This window comes from Mugil cephalus, chromosome 3 (assembly GCF_022458985.1).
Source record: "Mugil cephalus isolate CIBA_MC_2020 chromosome 3, CIBA_Mcephalus_1.1, whole genome shotgun sequence".
Lineage (NCBI taxonomy): Eukaryota > Metazoa > Chordata > Actinopteri > Mugiliformes > Mugilidae > Mugil > Mugil cephalus.
Genome location: NC_061772.1, coordinates 3,659,088 through 3,678,067, shown reverse-complemented (window position 1 = coordinate 3,678,067; position 18,980 = coordinate 3,659,088). Strand labels below are relative to the sequence as shown.

Below are 18,980 nucleotides of genomic sequence, written 5' to 3'. Positions count from 1 at the left end.
AAAAATATGGTTACTTAGCCTAACGTGACAAAAGGAAATTCAGCTACTATTTACAGTATAGATGGAGGAAGTAAAAAAAGGACATAGGAGATAAAGATTTGCTTTGTTTATGGACACATTTGTATTTGTGTTTTACACATAAATTGAGGACCTACGCACTTATAGGATTTAAAGAGATGATCCAACAATAACAAAAAAATCTAATAAATATAAATATTTATTTTGAATAATGTGAATACTCGATCAACTCTTCATCTCACGTGTGCTTGAGTAAACAACGTGGTGTGATATACTGAGGTGGTTAAAATGCTGAGATGAGAAGGCTCGTCTGGTCACAAAGGAAAGACGGCACATTTTCCAAAAGGGTTGTATTTGCTTCTTTGACCACACACTTTGATCACACATGCAGCTTGCATCCAACACAACTGAACACAGCACACATTACTTCTCAGTTATTCCTGTGTGGCAGATGGGACTGCTGGTAACAGTTCTCTACTTGAGAAAGGAGCTTTAAGAGTGAAGAAGGGTTGTATGGGAAGAGTTTTTTTGTCTGTAGCCTCGTCACCACCTCTCTGAGCTCCGACAAACAGAGGACAGCTCTGTCTGCCATGTTTGTGTGTGACATTGGCTTGCTTTGTAATGCCAGCTGTGACCGACATTCTGGTTTTTCCAGTGTAGAGTTATGTCCACTCTTTAATGCTGGTGATGACTCGTACTGTTTCTGGCCGATACATGCTGGTAGCCCAGTACTGGCACCAAACCTGCTTCCCTCACACACAGATGACCCTGGTTTAACCTCCAGAATCTCCATGTTCTCTGATTCAGACTCATCAGAAGTATCATACTCCACAAGGCGAGGCTCCGCAGGTGGATTAACAGCTGTGGGTTGGACACAGGAACTGAATCCAGCTTTATTTGGCTCAGCTTTGTATGTCAGTGCAGGCTTCTCATCACCACCACATGAAGCAGTGAGTGACTGCTGCAGTGAGTCTGACACACTGATGGAGACACATGATGCAGCAAAGCCCTGCCAGTCACCCCTGAGGTACTTTAGGTACCGCACGAAATACTCCAGAAAGCAGGTTTCGGTGGAGATGAGGAAGTCGAGGAGGATGCTGTGGTCAAAGGAGATGCTCTGGAGCAGAATTACGAAGTGGCAGTGAGGGTTGCAGCCAGATTCACAGGCTGCCTCCAACATAGCAACGTCATCCAGCCCTGAACACAATCTGCGGTTAAAAAGAAGCAAGAAGGTAATTTTAAAAACGTGACTGCTGTCCCTCTACAGAAGAAGCTAAAATTATTTCACTTATTGAAGGGGCAGTAAAAAGAATGTGTAACTTGCTGACAAAATAAATAAATAGCACACATGTCTGCTATGTGCTGTACCTGTGTTTGAGGAATATGGAGAGTAATGATCTGGCTGCTTCCATCATGTCATCGTCCTGTTCTCCAAACAGAAAGCTAATCCAGCAGCAGAGGTGCCTGAGCTCCATCAGTTGGATACTGCAGCGCCTCAGGAAGCACCACAAGCTCTGCAGATACCCAGAAACGTCTGTGTCACCCTCCACCACTGCAGTGAGATGAAACAGGCAGTAGCCTCACTAGTAACACTCACTTAGCTCACACATGCGAAGAGAGCCCTCTGCTACATTCAACATATTTACAACTGACAGGCTTTTCCCATCTGTACACATCTGTAACAGCTGATCTTTGGCATTTGACAACACATGCATTTCAAAATACGAAACATTAAGATTACAGATTATGATAACCAAAACAATACAGAAAACAATATTGTCTGTCTGTGAAAATGTTCAACTCTATTGTTTTAATGTCTTTCAGCTTGATATTTTCATTTTACATCTTTACAACGTTGCTGTTCTGGTTCAGCCTTTTTTTTTAGTGTAAAATCTAGGATAAACCTAGAAACACGCATTCAGCATTTGTGTAAATAGTTGGGAGACCAGAGAAAGAGATCATTATGAGGATTGTAATTGGAAATGGAAATGTTAATTATTTATAAATGTTTCTTACAAGATCTGCAATGAAAGTTAGTCTAGGTTATATGAATGTATTAAATCACCAACCAAAAAAAGTTGTAGGAAAACTATAAGCAGAACAAAATTGAGATGCTAACACCAACTAGCACCAGAAAGTTCACACGACACCTATTTAAAATTGGTTCACTTGATAACTGTAAGTTTAAGAATAGTTAACTTTTCATTGGTTCCCAAACCTCAAAATAGTCTCCAAACTATCTATTTTACATAGTTTTAATGTAAGTACCCACTAGATCCTCTTATTAGACCTTAGGTCTAAGAGTCACAGCCAGACTAGTTTTAGCCAACACTGGATGGAGAATATAAATAAAGTTTGTTTGATGGCTTATGTGCTGCCCCATCTGTACAGAAAACTGCCTACAGATGCTTTAATTAAAATGTCTTTATAGAACATATACAATATTTACTCTATGTGTGCCAGTGCTTTTCTCATTGTGGGTTCTCACCTGTTCCACCAGCTGTTTCGAAATGCAGCTCTATGGATTTGAGAACAATCAGGCTGACAGCTCTCAGAATCACACTGTCTGGTTTCTGGTCTTCAGCTCCTTCAGTGTGTCTGGTGCCTCCAAAGAAAGCAGCACGCTCCACCTGAACACTTTGTAACCAATTATCTGCCACTGCTGTTAACACGCTCTGAACCAGTACGCTCATGTCCGAGCTCAGGTTCTCACATTTCAGTCCAGTGGCCAGGAGTTCCCCTAAAGCCCAGTCCTCTCCAACCTTCTGAAGTAAAGCCCTCTTCAGAAGCAGCAGTGCCCTCTTTTTGACAAAATACTCTGAGGAGCAGCTAATCACTGTCAGAAGACGTGAGGAATGAGTGTGGGTTATTCTCTGACTCTTCAGACAGGCACCAGCTCCACACATCAGTCTGGAGGCAGTCAACACCTCCAGCAGGTCCAAGAGGAGGCAGAATGTTGTTCCCCAGTGTTTGTTGCTGGTAAAATCTGGTACATATTTTCTCTCTTCAGGGAGCAACCTTGAGAATAAAGCACTAAGGCTACAGTCAAAAGCCGTCACAAGTTTCCCAAGGATCTCTAGAAGAAGATAATACATACATTTTAAATGAGGGATTAGACAGTGACAGTGGCACAACAAGCAATTTCCTGTAGCTAACCTGCACTGCTCTATTCTGTCCTTAGGAAGTCTTGAGCTTTAATAATTAAAATGAATGATTATTAAATACGTCAAATTAACTGACACTGCAAATAATAACTAGCTAAAGATGTACCTCTGATTGTGTATTTGATTTTCCCATCACACAGCACCACTAAACTCTCTACAGTGCATTCACTGAAATCAATTTTAACCCTAGCATGTTGCTGTAGGGCCTAAGAAGACTCTTACTTTTGTGATTTTTTTCTAAAAGTTTCAATTTCATGAAGAAAATAGGGTCAATGAAGATCAAACATAAGTGCTGATTCAGACACTTGTCAACATACACATTATCACATTTTTTTTGCAGAGCTGAATTAGACCAGACATTTGACCTGAGAATATTTCCTTGATCTTCTCTGACTGGTTGGGTGAAAACCACATGCTGCTAAACCTCACTGAGAGGCACAGGGACACAATTTAAAATATGTCCTGAAGTTACCAAATATGGTTCTGCACCCTATAAAAGGTTAATAGAACTTGTGAGATTTTGACTTGACACTGGGAAAGCACAGGTGTCCATATTGTGACTGCAATCCACATTGGGACAGTCTTGCATTTATGAATGATTTAACTGACATGGCTTACTGAGATGCTTAGTGAAGCTTATTAATAAACCCATGCTCTTCCTGCTGTGTAAAGTCAACATGTCAGTCATGAAATAGGTTCAGACAAAGTTCAGAAAGATTCAAATAAAAAAACTAAACCTTGTTAACACATGTCTACACAGTGATGATTGTGTGATAACTTTATGCTTTAACAGGTTTTAGAGTCTATGGAGTGTATGGGTAATCTTTATTTTAGGTCTTTTCTCATTGTAAACCTTGCTGTCTCTCCTCATCACACCATTACACACTGAACCAATTAATAGCTAGACAGAAATGAGGGGGAAAACAAAGGAGCCTCCATTACTACATTTGTCCCACTGGGGACTGTGACATGGTCATTTCTTACATAGAAAAGTGTTGCACTTGCTAAAATTCCTTATGTTATTTGTGTAGATATTGATTTTATTTTTTAACTTATTGTCACCATCAGCATAAAAATTCCTCATAAGCTGGCCTAAAATATTTTCTTATTCTTCTTGCAGTAAGAGCAGCAAATTATCAGAGGTCCTGCTGTGCTGGCTGATGAACAGGAAGTTCCACTGTGAGCGACGTTACAGTATTATTGGTTTACAGATAAACATCGGTTTGTCTGTCACCAAGAACGAGACACTTGTCAAAAAAATATGTTACTGTAGTGAAAATGAGCACATTCTAATGTGGCAGTCCTCGAAGCTTCAAGAAGGTTATGCTATTCAGCATTCATTTCAAATAACTGAGAGAGATGTTGATTCAACTTTATTTTTATTTTGGAGGATGTGGTTTGGAGTACTACTGAATTGTACTGTGTTGTACCCGCACATTTTTCTCCTGATATGGACCATTTGAGTAAGTGGGCAAGGCTAAATAACATAAACACTTTAGTGTTTATTTCAATCCAGTTTAACAGCACCAAGTCCATTCATTTTCACTCGTGTACCTCATAAACTGGCAAGTGAGTGTATCTTAAACCAACCAGCAACAGCTCTTTCTCCCACTTAAATGGCACAAAATGAATAGATTTTACCTTGATGAGCTCCTCTGAGAAGTTTTTTTATGACTTCAGTCACTGACCACAGACAAGCATCCAATTCAGCCCCAGGGCGTGAGCTGTGAAATGCCTGCACACACTTCTCCTGCCAGACAGGACTGACCAATCCCTGAGAAATTAAAACATATGTACACACACTCACAATGTTAGTCTACAGAACGGCAGTCACAAATGAGCAGCTCAGCTTAGACTAAAAATTGCCTGTAATGTTATGTGCAAAGGTCATAGTTCAAAACTTTAATAAACCATCCATGTCGAATTGCATCACATAAAAATAATGTTTAGTATGTTTTGAGCATAACTGTCTCTTAAAATTCAGCGAGACAGATGTGGAGAATTAAACTCTAATATACAGAAATAAAAATGTGTTAAGAATGGTTACTTATGGTGAGGCAGAGGCTTGGACACAATGTTGATCAACATTGTACATCTGCTGTGTTTAAAGCAAATATTCCAGTAAAAGATTTTAAATCCTAACTGTGACATCCTTTATATTTAAAATAAAAAAAAAAAGGTGTATCTATATACACCTTTTTGAGAACTCTTTGTTATAATATCCAAACCACAGCTTTGAGTACTCACATATTTGTGGAAATGGTAGAAAACTAGGGCTGCTACAGTCTTAGCAGCCAGATGTGAGATAAACTGGTCCTCCACTTGGAACTGAAAAACCTGCAGGATAATAAGGGTTTTACATCACTATTTATTGTGACACAGTTACTTTGTCATTTTGCCCAACCTGAATAAAGCTCTTACAAGGTGTGACATGAGATCCATGTCTCCAAACAAAACCTTCAGAACCTCTGCGCAATACAACGTAACTTGTGGAGACAGACTCTGAGACGTTATACCGGAGCTCATCTTCTCCACCAGAGTCACACTCATGCAGGTCACTTCACAACTGTTCACACTGCTATACTCAGAGGCGGTATCATACTCTCTGAGTTCAGCGGACACTTGTACAGACACCGCGGAAAATATCACACTCGCTAAATCCGCAGCGCTTTGTTTGGGACATGTTCCGTTGACAAAACATCTGTATGCATCTGTTAAACTGTTGAAGAAGTCGCCCATGTTGGAGGGATCCCTGCAAACACCCCCGTGTTCCATGGCACCACTTCTTCCGTATGGACATGTCATGTGACCCACACGGAAGCGGCGCTGCAATTGGTCAGAATCAAGATACCGGGAGTTAACAAAATAAAACCAAACGTCGGCCAACGGCCTTCAAAATAAAATGTCATTCAGACTGTGGCCTTACAACAATGGACCATACATTGTCACTGCTTGTCCATAAAAAGTCGCCACTAAAAAAAAAAAAAAAAAAAAAAAAAGAAGGTCACACACTCTTTGATTCTTTTCCGATGGGTATACCTACGGTGTTTCATATTTGTTTAAACCATCCTTGAAAAAAAAACATGAAGAGGTTGAGTTTATGACTGCAGACAGACACCAGGGGGAGCTGTACTTGCTTTGGCTTTCACTTCTGGGGAGCTGCTGTTCTGCTATCCATATTTATATAGTCTGTGTTACGGTGTTATAACAACTATCCTCACAAAAGCATGGATAGGTGCTCAGGTTACTCAGTAGGCGTGGTGTTTTGACAGCTTTGAGATCGAACATTTTGGGTGTGAGCCTCTGACTTGTTGCCAGTGATGCCATCAAGTTACTTAGTAATGAGTTACTCTAATCTGACCGCTTTTTCAGTAACAAGTAATGAGTAATCTAATGCGTTACTATTTCAAGTAATCAGATTGAAGTTACTTATCCAAGTTACTTTGCGTTGCTATTTTTCCCATTTTCAAGAGTAAAAATATATATTTTTGCAGGAGCGATGTCATGTTTGAGACAAGTCACGTTTTTAGCATGAGGACAACTCACATGTAATACCATGCAGCAACACACATGTAAACAACAATGGAGGGAGGAGAGATATGCATGTTTTCTAGCTGAGAAATACTGTCACTATTTTGAGTTTGTGTAACTTGTCAGTATCTAATGTGTAATCCAACTTAGTTACTTTAAAAAACAGGTAATCATTAAAGTAACTTCAAGGTCACTGTACCGACACTGCTTGTTGGTGCCTTCTGGCATCATCACCATCATAATCTGGAACAGGCAGCCCATGTCCCCTTTCACCCTTTCACTCTTTTTTTTTTTTTTAAATTTAGGCCTATGTCATACATCCTATAAAAGACATGGTGACGAGAAAGTGTCACCGTCCTATTTGAAATACCTTTATTTTGAAATGTTGGCAGAATACAATGGGAAATAAATCACTTCAAAGACAGACCTACCTCATGCTCTTAACAGAGTTCGTCCATCACGTTCACGAGCACAATAGATAGAAGGTACAACTCTAAACGAGGGTCGACACATAGTTTTAAAGATCACCGAGTAACTAAATGCACTATTAAATATATAAATAAAAATATCACCGTCAGACTTTTATTTTGATATTTCCACAGCGTATTGCTGCCAGCATTACTGAAGTGAATAATAATCGTAGTTCCCACCTCTTTGTGGGCAGTGAATGCCTTCCACACATATTTTGTGTTTCAACCATAATTTCTGTTACAAACATAAACACACAGACACGCTTTGTAATTTTTAAAGTTCCATATGCCTCACTTTCTCCCTGTTCACTTGGTTCCTTGGGAAAGGAAGGCTACCCTAAATCATTTGTGCAAGCGAAAACGTTGAATTTCAACATTAGAAAAACGAATGGTGGCAATGGCACTAGTACCTTACACTTTACATCAGGGTTTCAACTTCCAAAGCACTTCCAGGTCCAGCTACAGCAGCACAGTAAAAAAAAAAAAGTGGGCTGGCAAAAAAAAAAAAAAAAAGACAGACTGAGAGAGAGAGAAATCTACATAAATAACTGTATAGTCAACTGCCAACTGAATTCAAGACCGCGCTACAGGACATTAATGTTTGTTATTTAGCAGTCACTGATGTCACTTTCTTTGTCATGATTTTGCTCGGTGCCCTCGTTTTGGAACGACGCTTTTATTCTGAAAGCTTGAAGACGGAAGTCCAATTGTTTTTGCTGTTGGGGTCGCACTATGGTAGTAGCTACTCCCGGAGATTTGGTTGTTAAAGCTGATCGTTAAACGCTGTAATGGTCTTCAACATTACACGCGCGGCTGTTTAGCAAAGTTTAAATGAACGACATATCTGTCCGGTGTTTGGTTTGAGTGGAAAGTGTCAGAAATGTGCTGCTCTGATAACTCCAATCTTCTCGCCTGGAAGCTGATTGGCTAAATTAAATGTCGGCTCAGCGTCTGACAAGTAAGTCTTTGTTTTATGGAATCAAAGCTGCTGTTTTTGTCAGTGAATGTGTACAGTTAAGTTTGATGTCGATGCACTACGGACACCGGGGGTTTACTTACACCCGTTTCTCTGCGTACAAAAAGTAAAGAAGCATGCAACATAGCGAGCTAGCGCTAGTGAGTTTGTTAGCTTATAGGCTAACCAGCTAACAGCCTGAGATAAATATAGCCTTTAGGGTTTAGTGTAAGAATCTGCCGTTCATTACTTTTTTTGTAATGTGTGAAACAACACATTATGATTCAACACTTTGATTCGGTACCGTTGTATTGTTACTAAGGCTACTCGTGCGAGGTGTTCAATTTTTTCTTCTTTATGTTGACAGGTAAATCCAATCCATTGTGCATTGCTTTTCATCAACCGATACCAGTGACCTATTAAAAATGTAGAGCATATGTTGTACTGATTAGCATCTGCTTTTCAGAGTTAGTAGAGTTAGAACTTTGTTTATTTTAAACCAGAACTATTTATATTTACTACACAGCTCTCGTTTGGCATCCATTATTCCGCTTTTTGTTGTATATCCATAACAACATATTGGTATTCTGTGATATATCTTGGGTAGTCTAAATAATGGGTGATATGTCACAGTTTCCTTCCCTTTTGCTCAGTTATTGAACATGAGTATGTGTCTCATGCAGGAAAAACTCTTTGAAGACAGAGTGCCTTCTAGATCCTCCTTCAGCCTCCCTGATTGAGCAGCAGTATATATACAGGTGCAGCTCAGATATGACGAAGAGAAGCCCATCTCTTCAGTTGGTTAAAAGGTAAATCTTTTTTTTGTGTGTGTGTGTGTGTCATGTTGACTTTTGCTTAAGACTTGTAAGCCATATTTGATGTAAATTATTGAAAGAGCTGTCATGGTTAAGTCTCTGAAACTTCATCACCATGTCTCAGAAGCCCGTTGTGTCCAAGCAAAAGCCAGGTCAGTTCATAGAGCGGTGAACGGTGATTTGTATGTGCATGTTCACACATGTTGAGTGCTTGCTGTGCTGCAATTTCATACATTTTGGCAGCAACAGATTGTCACGTTAACTATATCTAACCCTGAGTGTTAGTGCCACCTCCTTTTCTTTTAGACTCCAGACAGAACGTTTTTGATTGTCTAACATTTGCTCTCACCTGTATTAAATGATCTACTATCATTACTGAAGTTAATGAAAACTAACACAAGAACTAAAACATTTTTACGTTAAAACTGGACTGGTAGAAAAAAATCAAAACAAGTTGGTATTTAATTGACTATTTGCAAGGCAAATTAAAATTTTAAAATGTTAAGACACCAAAAGTTTTAGCCTTTCAATTTGGTCAAGTGTGTCACCACAGGAGGAGGTATCAGTCCATATATTTAAGACTTCATTGTCTACATGACTGCTTTGCCCTCAGTTTCTTAAATGTTGTAGTTGGTTTGATCAATACCTGTGGAGGAACAATGCCAGTGGCTTATACATAGATGGATGGATGGATGGATGGATAGATGCTTTATTCATCCCAGCAGCAGAAATGTACACCATACATAATATATAACAGGAAATCACAATATACTATATACTCAATATTTACAAGAATTATACAAAATAGGTAAATACAAAAAGAAAAAGAAATAATGCTTTTATTGTCAATTGTTCTTCATATTCGTATTAAAATGTCAGCCTTTGTTTTGATGGCCCAAAGTGAATCCAGTCTAAAATAAACAGTAAAAACTGTTCTGGGTTTAAAAAAAGTCATCAGTCACATTGTCTGCTACAGTGGTAAGTAATAATGGTTAGGACTTTATGGCTAATAAGGGCCCAGCTTTTTGTGCACCTCTTTCTTTCTTTCTTTCTTTTTTGTCTTTTTGCACCTTTGTTTTGATAGTTTCTGGTGGAGAGAGACAGGAAGTGAGGGAGGGAGGGGCGGTGACATGCGGCTAAGGGCGCAGGCTCGAGTGGGACCTCTCAGAGCTTAGCTCACAGAGTTGAAAGTGCAGTTTGCAATGTCTCTGCTAAACAGCAGAACAACTGCCATTGCACAAGACTGTGTTTTCACTCATTTATCTACAAACTGCCACTATATGTTAATCATGAGTAGCTAATGGTAGGATGCAAACAAAAGCTATGATAAAGCTTATCATCCCGAAACAGTTAATTAAATTGAACTTCTAAACAAGTATTTCACAGACAATTTTGCATATGGCCACATGAACGGTGTTGAATATGTTACAGTGAATCTCCTCTTTATCATTTAGACACTAGAGAACTGTGCTTTAATTGCTGTACAGTATGTAATTATGATGCATACATTCTCACCACACATTATTCCATTAATACCAGTTGTGCAGAAAATACTGTATGCATGTTTTTGTTATGTGTATGGATTGCTTATATCATATTGGTTAATGCGAGAGCTTTGTCAATTAGTATATTTTGCCTCAACATTATATGTTAACAGTGTGCAAATAATTTTCACATTGTCCCACTCAAATTTTCTCTGGCATTCCACAATAAAATGGTGGCATTGTAGAGCCTGGCTATGGCAGAGGAGAACCATGCAACCCTAAACATACTGAGGTGGGCAATCAGAGCACTGTGGAAAGGGTTTGCTGGAATTCATTTAAACATTTAGAAATATATCACATCATGCCTGGAATGCCAATCTCACATCTTTGCAAAATTAATTTTGCTTATAAAAATGGTTGCTGTAGCTGTAAGTTAAGATGTATCTATAAAAGTGAACAGGTATATCTCTATTGTATATTGTTTTCCATAGTATAACATTTTCAAAGTTGGTAGTCTGTTCAGGTCACCAGGCCTCGACAAGTAAGTCAGAAACCTTCATTTAGACATGCTGCATACCCACCAGTTTCCAGAGACATACAGAATGTATTCATTGATTTCTCTTACCAGAGGTTAGGTGCAGATGAACATTCTCATTCCGAAATGTGACAGGATGCTGAACCATCACTGCAGAAGGAACCCTGAGCTTCATGAGGAGCTGCAGATCCAGGCAGCAGTGGCAGCAGGGGATGTCTGCACAGTCAGGAGAATGCTAGAACAAGGATACTCACCTAAGATCCGCGATGCCAATGGCTGGACACTGCTCCACTTCTCTGCTGCCAAAGGGAAAGAGAGATGTGTTCGAGTCTTTCTTGAACATGGAGGTCAGATCCTTTTTCTTTGTCTTTTCTGCTGAAGCTGGCTTCATGTGGTGGTTTGCGTAATGACAACTTTTGCCTTTTAAACACTAGAGGGCAGTATTTCACTGAAAGACGCAGCATTTGATTCATGTCGTGTTTGGCTGAAAGATCTTAAGAAACGCAAAGGTTAAAAGTGAACAACATGCCTATTGGCCATGGGTCTGTCTACGTACCCGACTAGAATAATCTTTTTGCTAAATACATATAAACATAGAGAAACTCATTTAAAATCGCACAAAACATTGAAGTGCTGCTAAATATCATCACAGTTTGCACCACATCACTATGCGTCAGTTTGATGGAATCATTAAGATGGATTGGGCATTTTTAATTGATTTAACAAAAAAGACAGTGAAAATAATCCGAGCCACCTTATGATTCTACACAGTTAATCCACAGGCCTGAAGTTCCACATTTTGTTTGCAACTTGTGTAAAACGCTTTTGTCAGATGCAGCCAGGTGTAATAAATTTCCGTTCTCTTTACAGCCGACCCTACAGTGAAGGACTTTATTGGTGGTTTCACAGCACTTCACTATGCTGCTATGCATGGCAGAGCACGCATTGCCCGACTGATGCTGGAGTCGGAGTTTCGTAGTGACATTATAAATGCCAAAAGCAATGATGGCTGGACACCGCTTCATGTGGCCGCCCACTACGGCCGAGACTCGTTTGTACGCCTCCTCCTTGAGTTCAGGGCCGAGGTGGACCCGTTGAGCGACAAAGGGACCACGCCATTACAGCTGGCCATCATCCGTGAGCGCTCCAGCTGCGTGCGGATCCTCCTGGACCACAGTGCCAACATTGACATTCAAAATGGCTTCCTGCTGCGATACGCCGTCATCAAAGGCAATCACTCATACTGCCGAATGTTCCTGCAGAGGGGAGCAGACACTAATCTTGGACGTCTTGAAGATGGCCAGACTCCTCTGCATCTGTCAGCCCTTAGGGATGACGTGCTATGTGCCCAGATGCTCTACACATACGGGGCTGATACCAACACCAGGAACTACGAGGGCCAGACACCAGTAGCTGTTTCTGTTAGCATGTCTGGGATCAGCCGGCCTTGTCTGGATTTCTTGCAGGAGGTCACTAGTAAGTCAATAATACAGAACTTGTCAAATAAGCATGTCATACAACATTATTTTGAATGTGTGGTTACCATATTTTTAAGCATAGATATTACGCTCTTTGTTAGTTTAGTGTGGCGGAGGGAAAAGGTGTTGTCCTCGACTGTGAGAAGAAATGTATGGGTGCGGTACTTAAGTACAAAAAGTGATTGAGGTTTTTATTGTAAGCTGAGAGGAGACAAAGTTTAGAAATGTAGAGAGTGAATGAGGGCTGCTTGCCAACACAAGGTTATAATGACCAGTGTTCGGTGGCGGAACAATCCCAGGTTGGAGGAACAGGAGAGCACATTACCTGAAGCATTATGATTTAGAAGGAACAATGGCTGCATTCCTCCACTGCCCCTTGAACTTTGATATCAAAGATATCAAAGAGCTGTGCACTGATTCAGACAAGTCCTTTCAGAGACTAAAGCCTTCAGCCAGATCACATATCTGCTGGGTTATTGATTACACTGCTACCTCCTGGATTAACTCATATGCCATGAAAGGGCTCATCCAACACAGAATGACAGGCACCCAGCTCCTCTACGCTGCTGCACACGTCACTTTGCTCCCTGTAGGTTTCTCCTTGTGTCTCATAGTAGCTAGAGTTTAGAAGCACAAATGTTTCGACTTCCAAACCAAAAGCTTAGGCACACTCCAGCTCTACTCTGCTAGTATAATTATTCCTCTATTTAGAATAACGCTATGAAAAATACAGGGGTGTCTCTGGCATCCTCAGGCAGGTTTTTGCACTCACAGAGTAACATGTCATTGCACCATCACCACACTTCTTTGATGTAAGATGATGGTGTGAGTTACATTATTTGTATTCTGTGGCTGTTAAGTAGTGCATAAAGGATTTCAGGGCATAGGAGAGCATGTATATGAACTTCCACGTGTGCGAATCATAACCTGGGACTTTTCACTGCTGCTTCATTAAAGAAGTGAGAGTGGGCAGGCCGGCCATTTGGATTTATGGACAGTTGGGGGCATCATTTTCCAAACTGGTCCCTCATCCATATCCAACACACGTGTTACTAATAGTAACACAGTCCATTTCAAATAAGCTCTTGGACATCTGGCATCTCTAACAACCTTCTCCAAAGCTTTCCAAAACCCATCTTCTATTTTATACTGCATATATAATAAAGATGATCAAAAGGAGCTAAGTTAGGAGCAGTTATTTTAAAACATGTTTCTTTAAAATTAGACGGTGACAGTTTGAGACAAACCTATAATATGTATACTCTTCATTTATTAAATAACAATTTTCAGAATACGTATTGCATGTTAAGAGCTCATAGGAACAGTGGACGGTGTTGTTAAGATTTATTCACCTATCTCATCATGTTTCCTGTGGTGGAGGAAGAGACGTGTTCACGGCAGAGGAGTCATTTTACCCACATCAGACTGATAACATTCACACGCTTCACATCCTGGAGTCAAGGGGATTTTCCACAATTGTTTGCATACATCTGATAATGATGAGTGATGCCTTTGGGAAGCAGCTGAAAACTTTACAGCAGAGGGAGAATCTATAAGGCTTCATAGCAGATCTGGAGTTTTTGAGGTGGTGGTCGGACACATCCACGTGTTTTCAGCTTGAGAATTTGAGCTGTAATGAATCTCTAGCCTATCACTCCCTACTTCAATTATTGTACAGCAGAAACTGTGAATGAAACCAACTATTATGTAGTATGTAATGGACAGTAGTAGTAGCAGTATGTATATGGAGTACTACAAAAGGCAGGTGTAACAGGCTGAAGCACTGTCACTGTGTGAGGCTTTCACCCTGATATGAGCAAACAACTCAGTTTCCAGTGGACAAAATATGCAATAGGGAAAACTGTATTTATGTAGATAAAATTGTCCTGCCAACGTCTTGGTCAGGCTGAATGTTATTAGCGTTACGAATATTTTTTCTGTTCTTCTTTCAGGACAACCTCGGACTCTACAAGACTTGTGTCGAATAAAAATTCGTCACTGTATTGGCCTTCAAAGCTTGAAATTCTTGGAGGATCTACCAATTGCAAAGGTTATGAAAGACTATTTAAAACACAAGTTTGACAGTGTGTGAAACGATGACAATAGAAGAGGGTGACTACAAACACCCCATCAGACTATGCAATCAATATGCTCTGAGTCCACAGGTCTGTGGTCAGGCCAGTCTGTTTGTCCAGTCCAACATGTTAAGACTTTTTTTTTTTTTTTTTTACTTTTTTTTGTGGTTAATTTTCCCCTTCAGAAAAGTTGCAAGAATTTCAAGAATGGAAATGGATAGACCTCATATGAGTAAAGGTTTGGGTGGATAAAAGAAATCTCATTTGAGTGCAGAATTTACCATTTATTTTCTTACTGTAAATGTGCATGTGATGTAATCCTTGCTGTGGGAGATTGCCATCAAGTGCACACTTTTTAAATGGGTGCATCGGACATAACTTATTTATTTATTTTAATCAGCTAACAGATGTGTAAACACAAAGTAGTTCCCTGATGGTGATTTTCTTTCTGATTCCAAATCAACAAGGTTTTACATCATCACAGAAGTGTCCCTGGTTTTGTTTTACTAGGCAGTATATACGTGTAAATGCCATAATAACCTGCTGTCATTCTTCTCCTAAATTACTACCAACATCTCCCGTTTGTTTAAAAGCTAAATTGGCAAGTATCAGTTTTTCAGGTCAGATATGTCCAAAACAGTTAATCAGTCAAGGCTTTATAGGTCTCTTGAATTAGGCTGTAGTAATTTTCAGTAACACTGTTTCAGTGTGCCATTCTTCTTTGAACAGAAAGCAGAAACAAACCCACATGGAATGTGGAAAAGAAAGGCCTGCATGATTCACAGCAGACGTCTGAGCCAAGACTACGGTAACCATAAAACTCGTTCCCTAGAAAATAATAACCAGCTCATCTAACCATTACTCCCCTCACCCTGAATGTCACAGTCAGCTCATCTGGTTTAAGTTTGGATGAGCTCTAATATTAGCTGGTTACAGTGACATTTAACATCCTCTCAACAATAAGACGAGGGGAGCTGGAAGGGCTGGGTTGCTTCAAAACCAGGGAGTGAGTCTTGGAATTACTCCAAAATACCTTAACTTATTTTTTCTGTTAAGAATAAATACAATTGACATTTTTATTATTATAATTTTTTTTTTTAAAATACCGCAAGCAAGAATATAGCATGCAGGTCCAACTATTTTGCAACTTTTCGAAGTCTGTAGAAATGTGATGCTATAATTTGAAATATAAGTCAAATTGTTCTTTTCCATGCAGTGTGTAGTATGTTTGATTTTTGAGTGAGAGCATTGTGAATATTGTTCTGAAAGACCACATTTACTGGCAAATGCAGTTGTAGAGGGAATAACAAATAAAGTCTGTTTTGGGTAACACTGGTGCACAGTCTCTAGAAGCTACAGTCAATGTAAATAACTACGACAGATATTTTTGTAGAGTTTATTTAAGCAATGTTTCTGGTATTCTTAATGTATTTAAAGTTTGGAAAGTATTGTGATCTTTTTGGTGTGACGATTTCTTTGTGTGTGTTTGTCAGAGTTCAAATCCTGGTACAGTAATAATCTGAAATCAAGTTTCTGTTTGATTGTTATGGCAGGAATGTTGGGTGCTTTCTTAATATTCAGCCTCCGTCGCAGGTGACTGTCGCGGGGGTTATACTGTGAAGTTTTTCACTTTGACACTTCAAAAATAAATTGTAGGAATTGGTGTCTAAATAATGCCACAGAATTATTATCATTATTATTATTTTGTGTATGTTTTTAAAATGCATAGTGAAATGATGTGGTTCCCAAATTTGTTTGTCCTCACATGTTTCATTTACAGATCCATTCTGACAATGTTCACTTGTATTAACATGTCAGTGTCATTTTCATATTTAAATTTGCATGTTCGACTGAGCTTTGTATTAGGACATCATAGGAAAAGTGCACATTTTGGAATTCAAACTCTATGCTGCCTGCTCCATGCAGGTTAACAGAAACAGAAATGCATTTCCCATGTTACAAAAATGTTCAATGCGACTGAAAATTTAAACTGATTATAGAGATCATGGCATATGCATGGGACATTGTTTTTTTTTTTTTTATGAATAACTTAGATGACAACCATGAAGATATACTCCAGTGTCCCATTTTATGGGCTGCTACTGTGAAACGCTGCCTTTCAGGACCCAATAAGTGCTTTTCCTTCCTCGCTGATTTTTCTTTATATCCATGTTTGCTGAAAGATGTTCTTATTGTTTGCCTTCGCATGGTTTGTACATTTACAGTGGAATCAGGACATACAGCAAAACCTCTTGGCATTTCACAAACTTTATTATAAATTATCATTAAAAATAATGATTTTGCCCATCAGTCTACACTCATGACCAGAAACAAAATGTTTTTATCAAAAAATCAGAAAGTGAAATCCCTTTTCTCCAAAGATATTCAGCCCTGTTGATGACCACAGTTAAGTGTGCACCTTCTGACATCTACCTAGAACTGACTAAGTCCACCTTTGGCCTATGGAGTTAACTGGACTGGAGTTAAAGGGACTGATATATGATCTCATAACAAGTACTGAAAAAAAAGACAAAGAAGTCCATGAAGTGTAGTAAAGTTGCAGGTGACCAAGGAATCAACCTAAGAGAGTTGAGACAATGTGTTGGAAGGATGACCAACTCAGCAGTGCCCCATTACTCAGGTCTGAAGTAGCTAAATGAAACCCACCTGAGAGGAAAAGGCAGAGGAAGAAGCGTCATGATGTGTGGTCAGTTCTCAGCTACAGGGATAGGGAGACGGGTCAGAAGTGACTGGCTATAAGAATGCTATATACTGCCCAAATCCAAAGACTGCCAATCCTGTAGAGTCTAAACCCAAGAAGACAAAAAAAAAATGCTTCAATAAAGTAATTTAATCAATTTTAGATGCTTCTAAAACACAGGAAATAATTTAAAATGTTTTCACATTCCTATCTTGAGTGTACACCTATGGGAAAATAACATTTTTATAAATTTACAATGTATTATGCAACAAAAAATGTTCACTTTGTCTAGTAAAGGGATTGGAATACTTTCTAAATGCAGTGTATGTCAGTTGTTGTACAACCTGTGTTTGCATCCTTGTACAAGACAAATGGGCTCACTCTTCAAAAATGTTGCTTTATAGCCCTATCAGAGGCCAAGGACTCCACATGATACCTTTTAGTCAAAGCAGCTGTCCTAGATGTCTCACTGTGAGACATGTTTACTGATGACAGATTTAGATTTAGGATCAAGGACCGAATTCTCATTCTGCTTTGATGTACCAACCAATCAAAATACAGCATGAAATGACACAGTTGCCACTCTTGACTGATGCTGCATTGGAAGCGGCCATAAAATACATGTTGCAGATATATGGTTAATTATTTGCAGTTTTTCATGTCTAAGTGTCAAAGCTAATGTTTTTTGATCAAATGGGTCAAGGTGGATGTCTTTCCTTATATAAAACATCCTTTATTTACACAAAGATTCACCAAAGCTTCGTCACACAATCCAACAAGCCTCAGTTTTAAACCGAGATTTATTTAGAACATTTTCCTCAAGACGAACAAGTAAATGGAAATTCTGATTTGTTGAAGATAATTGGAATTAGACCATGAAAATTCATGCACAATTCTTAAATCAACTTATCACAGTCAGGGAAACAGTACATATACATGTCTTACACAGCTATCAAATGTCTTCCACATCATTAACTACTGAATGTACAGAATATGCAGATTTTCAAATGTAAAAAAATAAATAAATGAAAAAAAAATGTCTGAATAAACTAAAATGAACATTTCTGGATTGCCAGCTGCTTTTTATCTTTGATATCTTGATATATGCAAGAATCATGTATTTACAGCAAGAGGTTAAATGGGACAGATATGGCTTTTAATTTTTCACATGTAATAATTCACAACATAAAAAAGATGCATTTTCAGCTTTTTACAAAATATAGTATAGTCGGTACTAATAATGATAACGATGAGAAACAAGCTGAGGTGTATAGGAATCTCTCTGGAGGCTCTTTATGTTTGTTTGCACTCAGTCCATATGTCCAGTGCGCTCACTTTAAATTTGACATGTAAAAAAAACAATATATCGTCTGGATAAATTAAAAATAAATTGAACAATTGATAGTTTTGACAGCATCTTCATAATGAAAGATGCTGTCAAAACATGCTGAAGGCTTTATGTTCAAAGGGCATGATGTGAACAACCTCATAGAGACACACATCATCACAGGAGAAGCTCAAAAAATTCAAACTGAAGGATATGGACAGCCAAGAGATGTGTAAATGTCAGAAGGCGGAGGCTAATTATTTAATAGTCAAAGTCTGTGTCAAAACATGCACTGGCTCAGTGGAGCTCAGTGTCTCCTGTGAACTACACTTTGGAGGTATTTCAAAACGGGAGAAAATGTGTGGAGTGTACGTTATTATTCATTACCCAATTTAAAATACTAATTGCAATTTTCCTTTGCTCCACA

General features: G+C 39.0%; 2 protein-coding genes across 4 annotated transcripts; one reads left to right on the top strand and one right to left on the bottom strand.

The window, feature by feature from the left end:
- Positions 1 to 91: 91 nt before the first annotated feature.
- lins1 (lines homolog 1) lies at positions 92 to 5,995 on the bottom strand. The gene is made up of 6 exons (XM_047581254.1): positions 5,604 to 5,995; positions 5,430 to 5,519; positions 4,824 to 4,956; positions 2,507 to 3,094; positions 1,387 to 1,570; positions 92 to 1,226 (listed from the first exon to the last, which is right to left on the bottom strand). Exons 1-6 carry the CDS (start codon positions 5,985 to 5,987, stop codon positions 449 to 451), a joined length of 2,157 nt encoding a protein of 718 aa, XP_047437210.1. The 5' UTR covers positions 5,988 to 5,995; the 3' UTR covers positions 92 to 448.
- Positions 5,996 to 7,883: 1,888 nt separating this feature from the next.
- Positions 7,884 to 17,362, top strand: asb7 (ankyrin repeat and SOCS box containing 7). 3 transcript variants are annotated; one of them, XM_047581485.1, is made up of 5 exons: positions 7,884 to 8,141; positions 8,822 to 8,947; positions 11,108 to 11,319; positions 11,843 to 12,448; positions 14,403 to 17,362. In XM_047581485.1, the coding sequence occupies exons 2-5, from the start codon at positions 8,910 to 8,912 to the stop codon at positions 14,540 to 14,542; spliced, it is 996 nt and encodes a 331-aa protein (XP_047437441.1). In that variant the 5' UTR covers positions 7,884 to 8,141; positions 8,822 to 8,909; the 3' UTR covers positions 14,543 to 17,362. The 3 variants fall into 3 exon arrangements, with proteins under 3 accessions (XP_047437441.1, XP_047437442.1, XP_047437443.1); XM_047581487.1 differs by lacking the exon at positions 7,884 to 8,141 and adding an exon at positions 9,078 to 9,105 and having other exon boundaries at positions 8,834 to 8,947; XM_047581486.1 differs by lacking the exon at positions 7,884 to 8,141 and having other exon boundaries at positions 11,066 to 11,319.
- Positions 17,363 to 18,980: the final 1,618 nt, after the last annotated feature.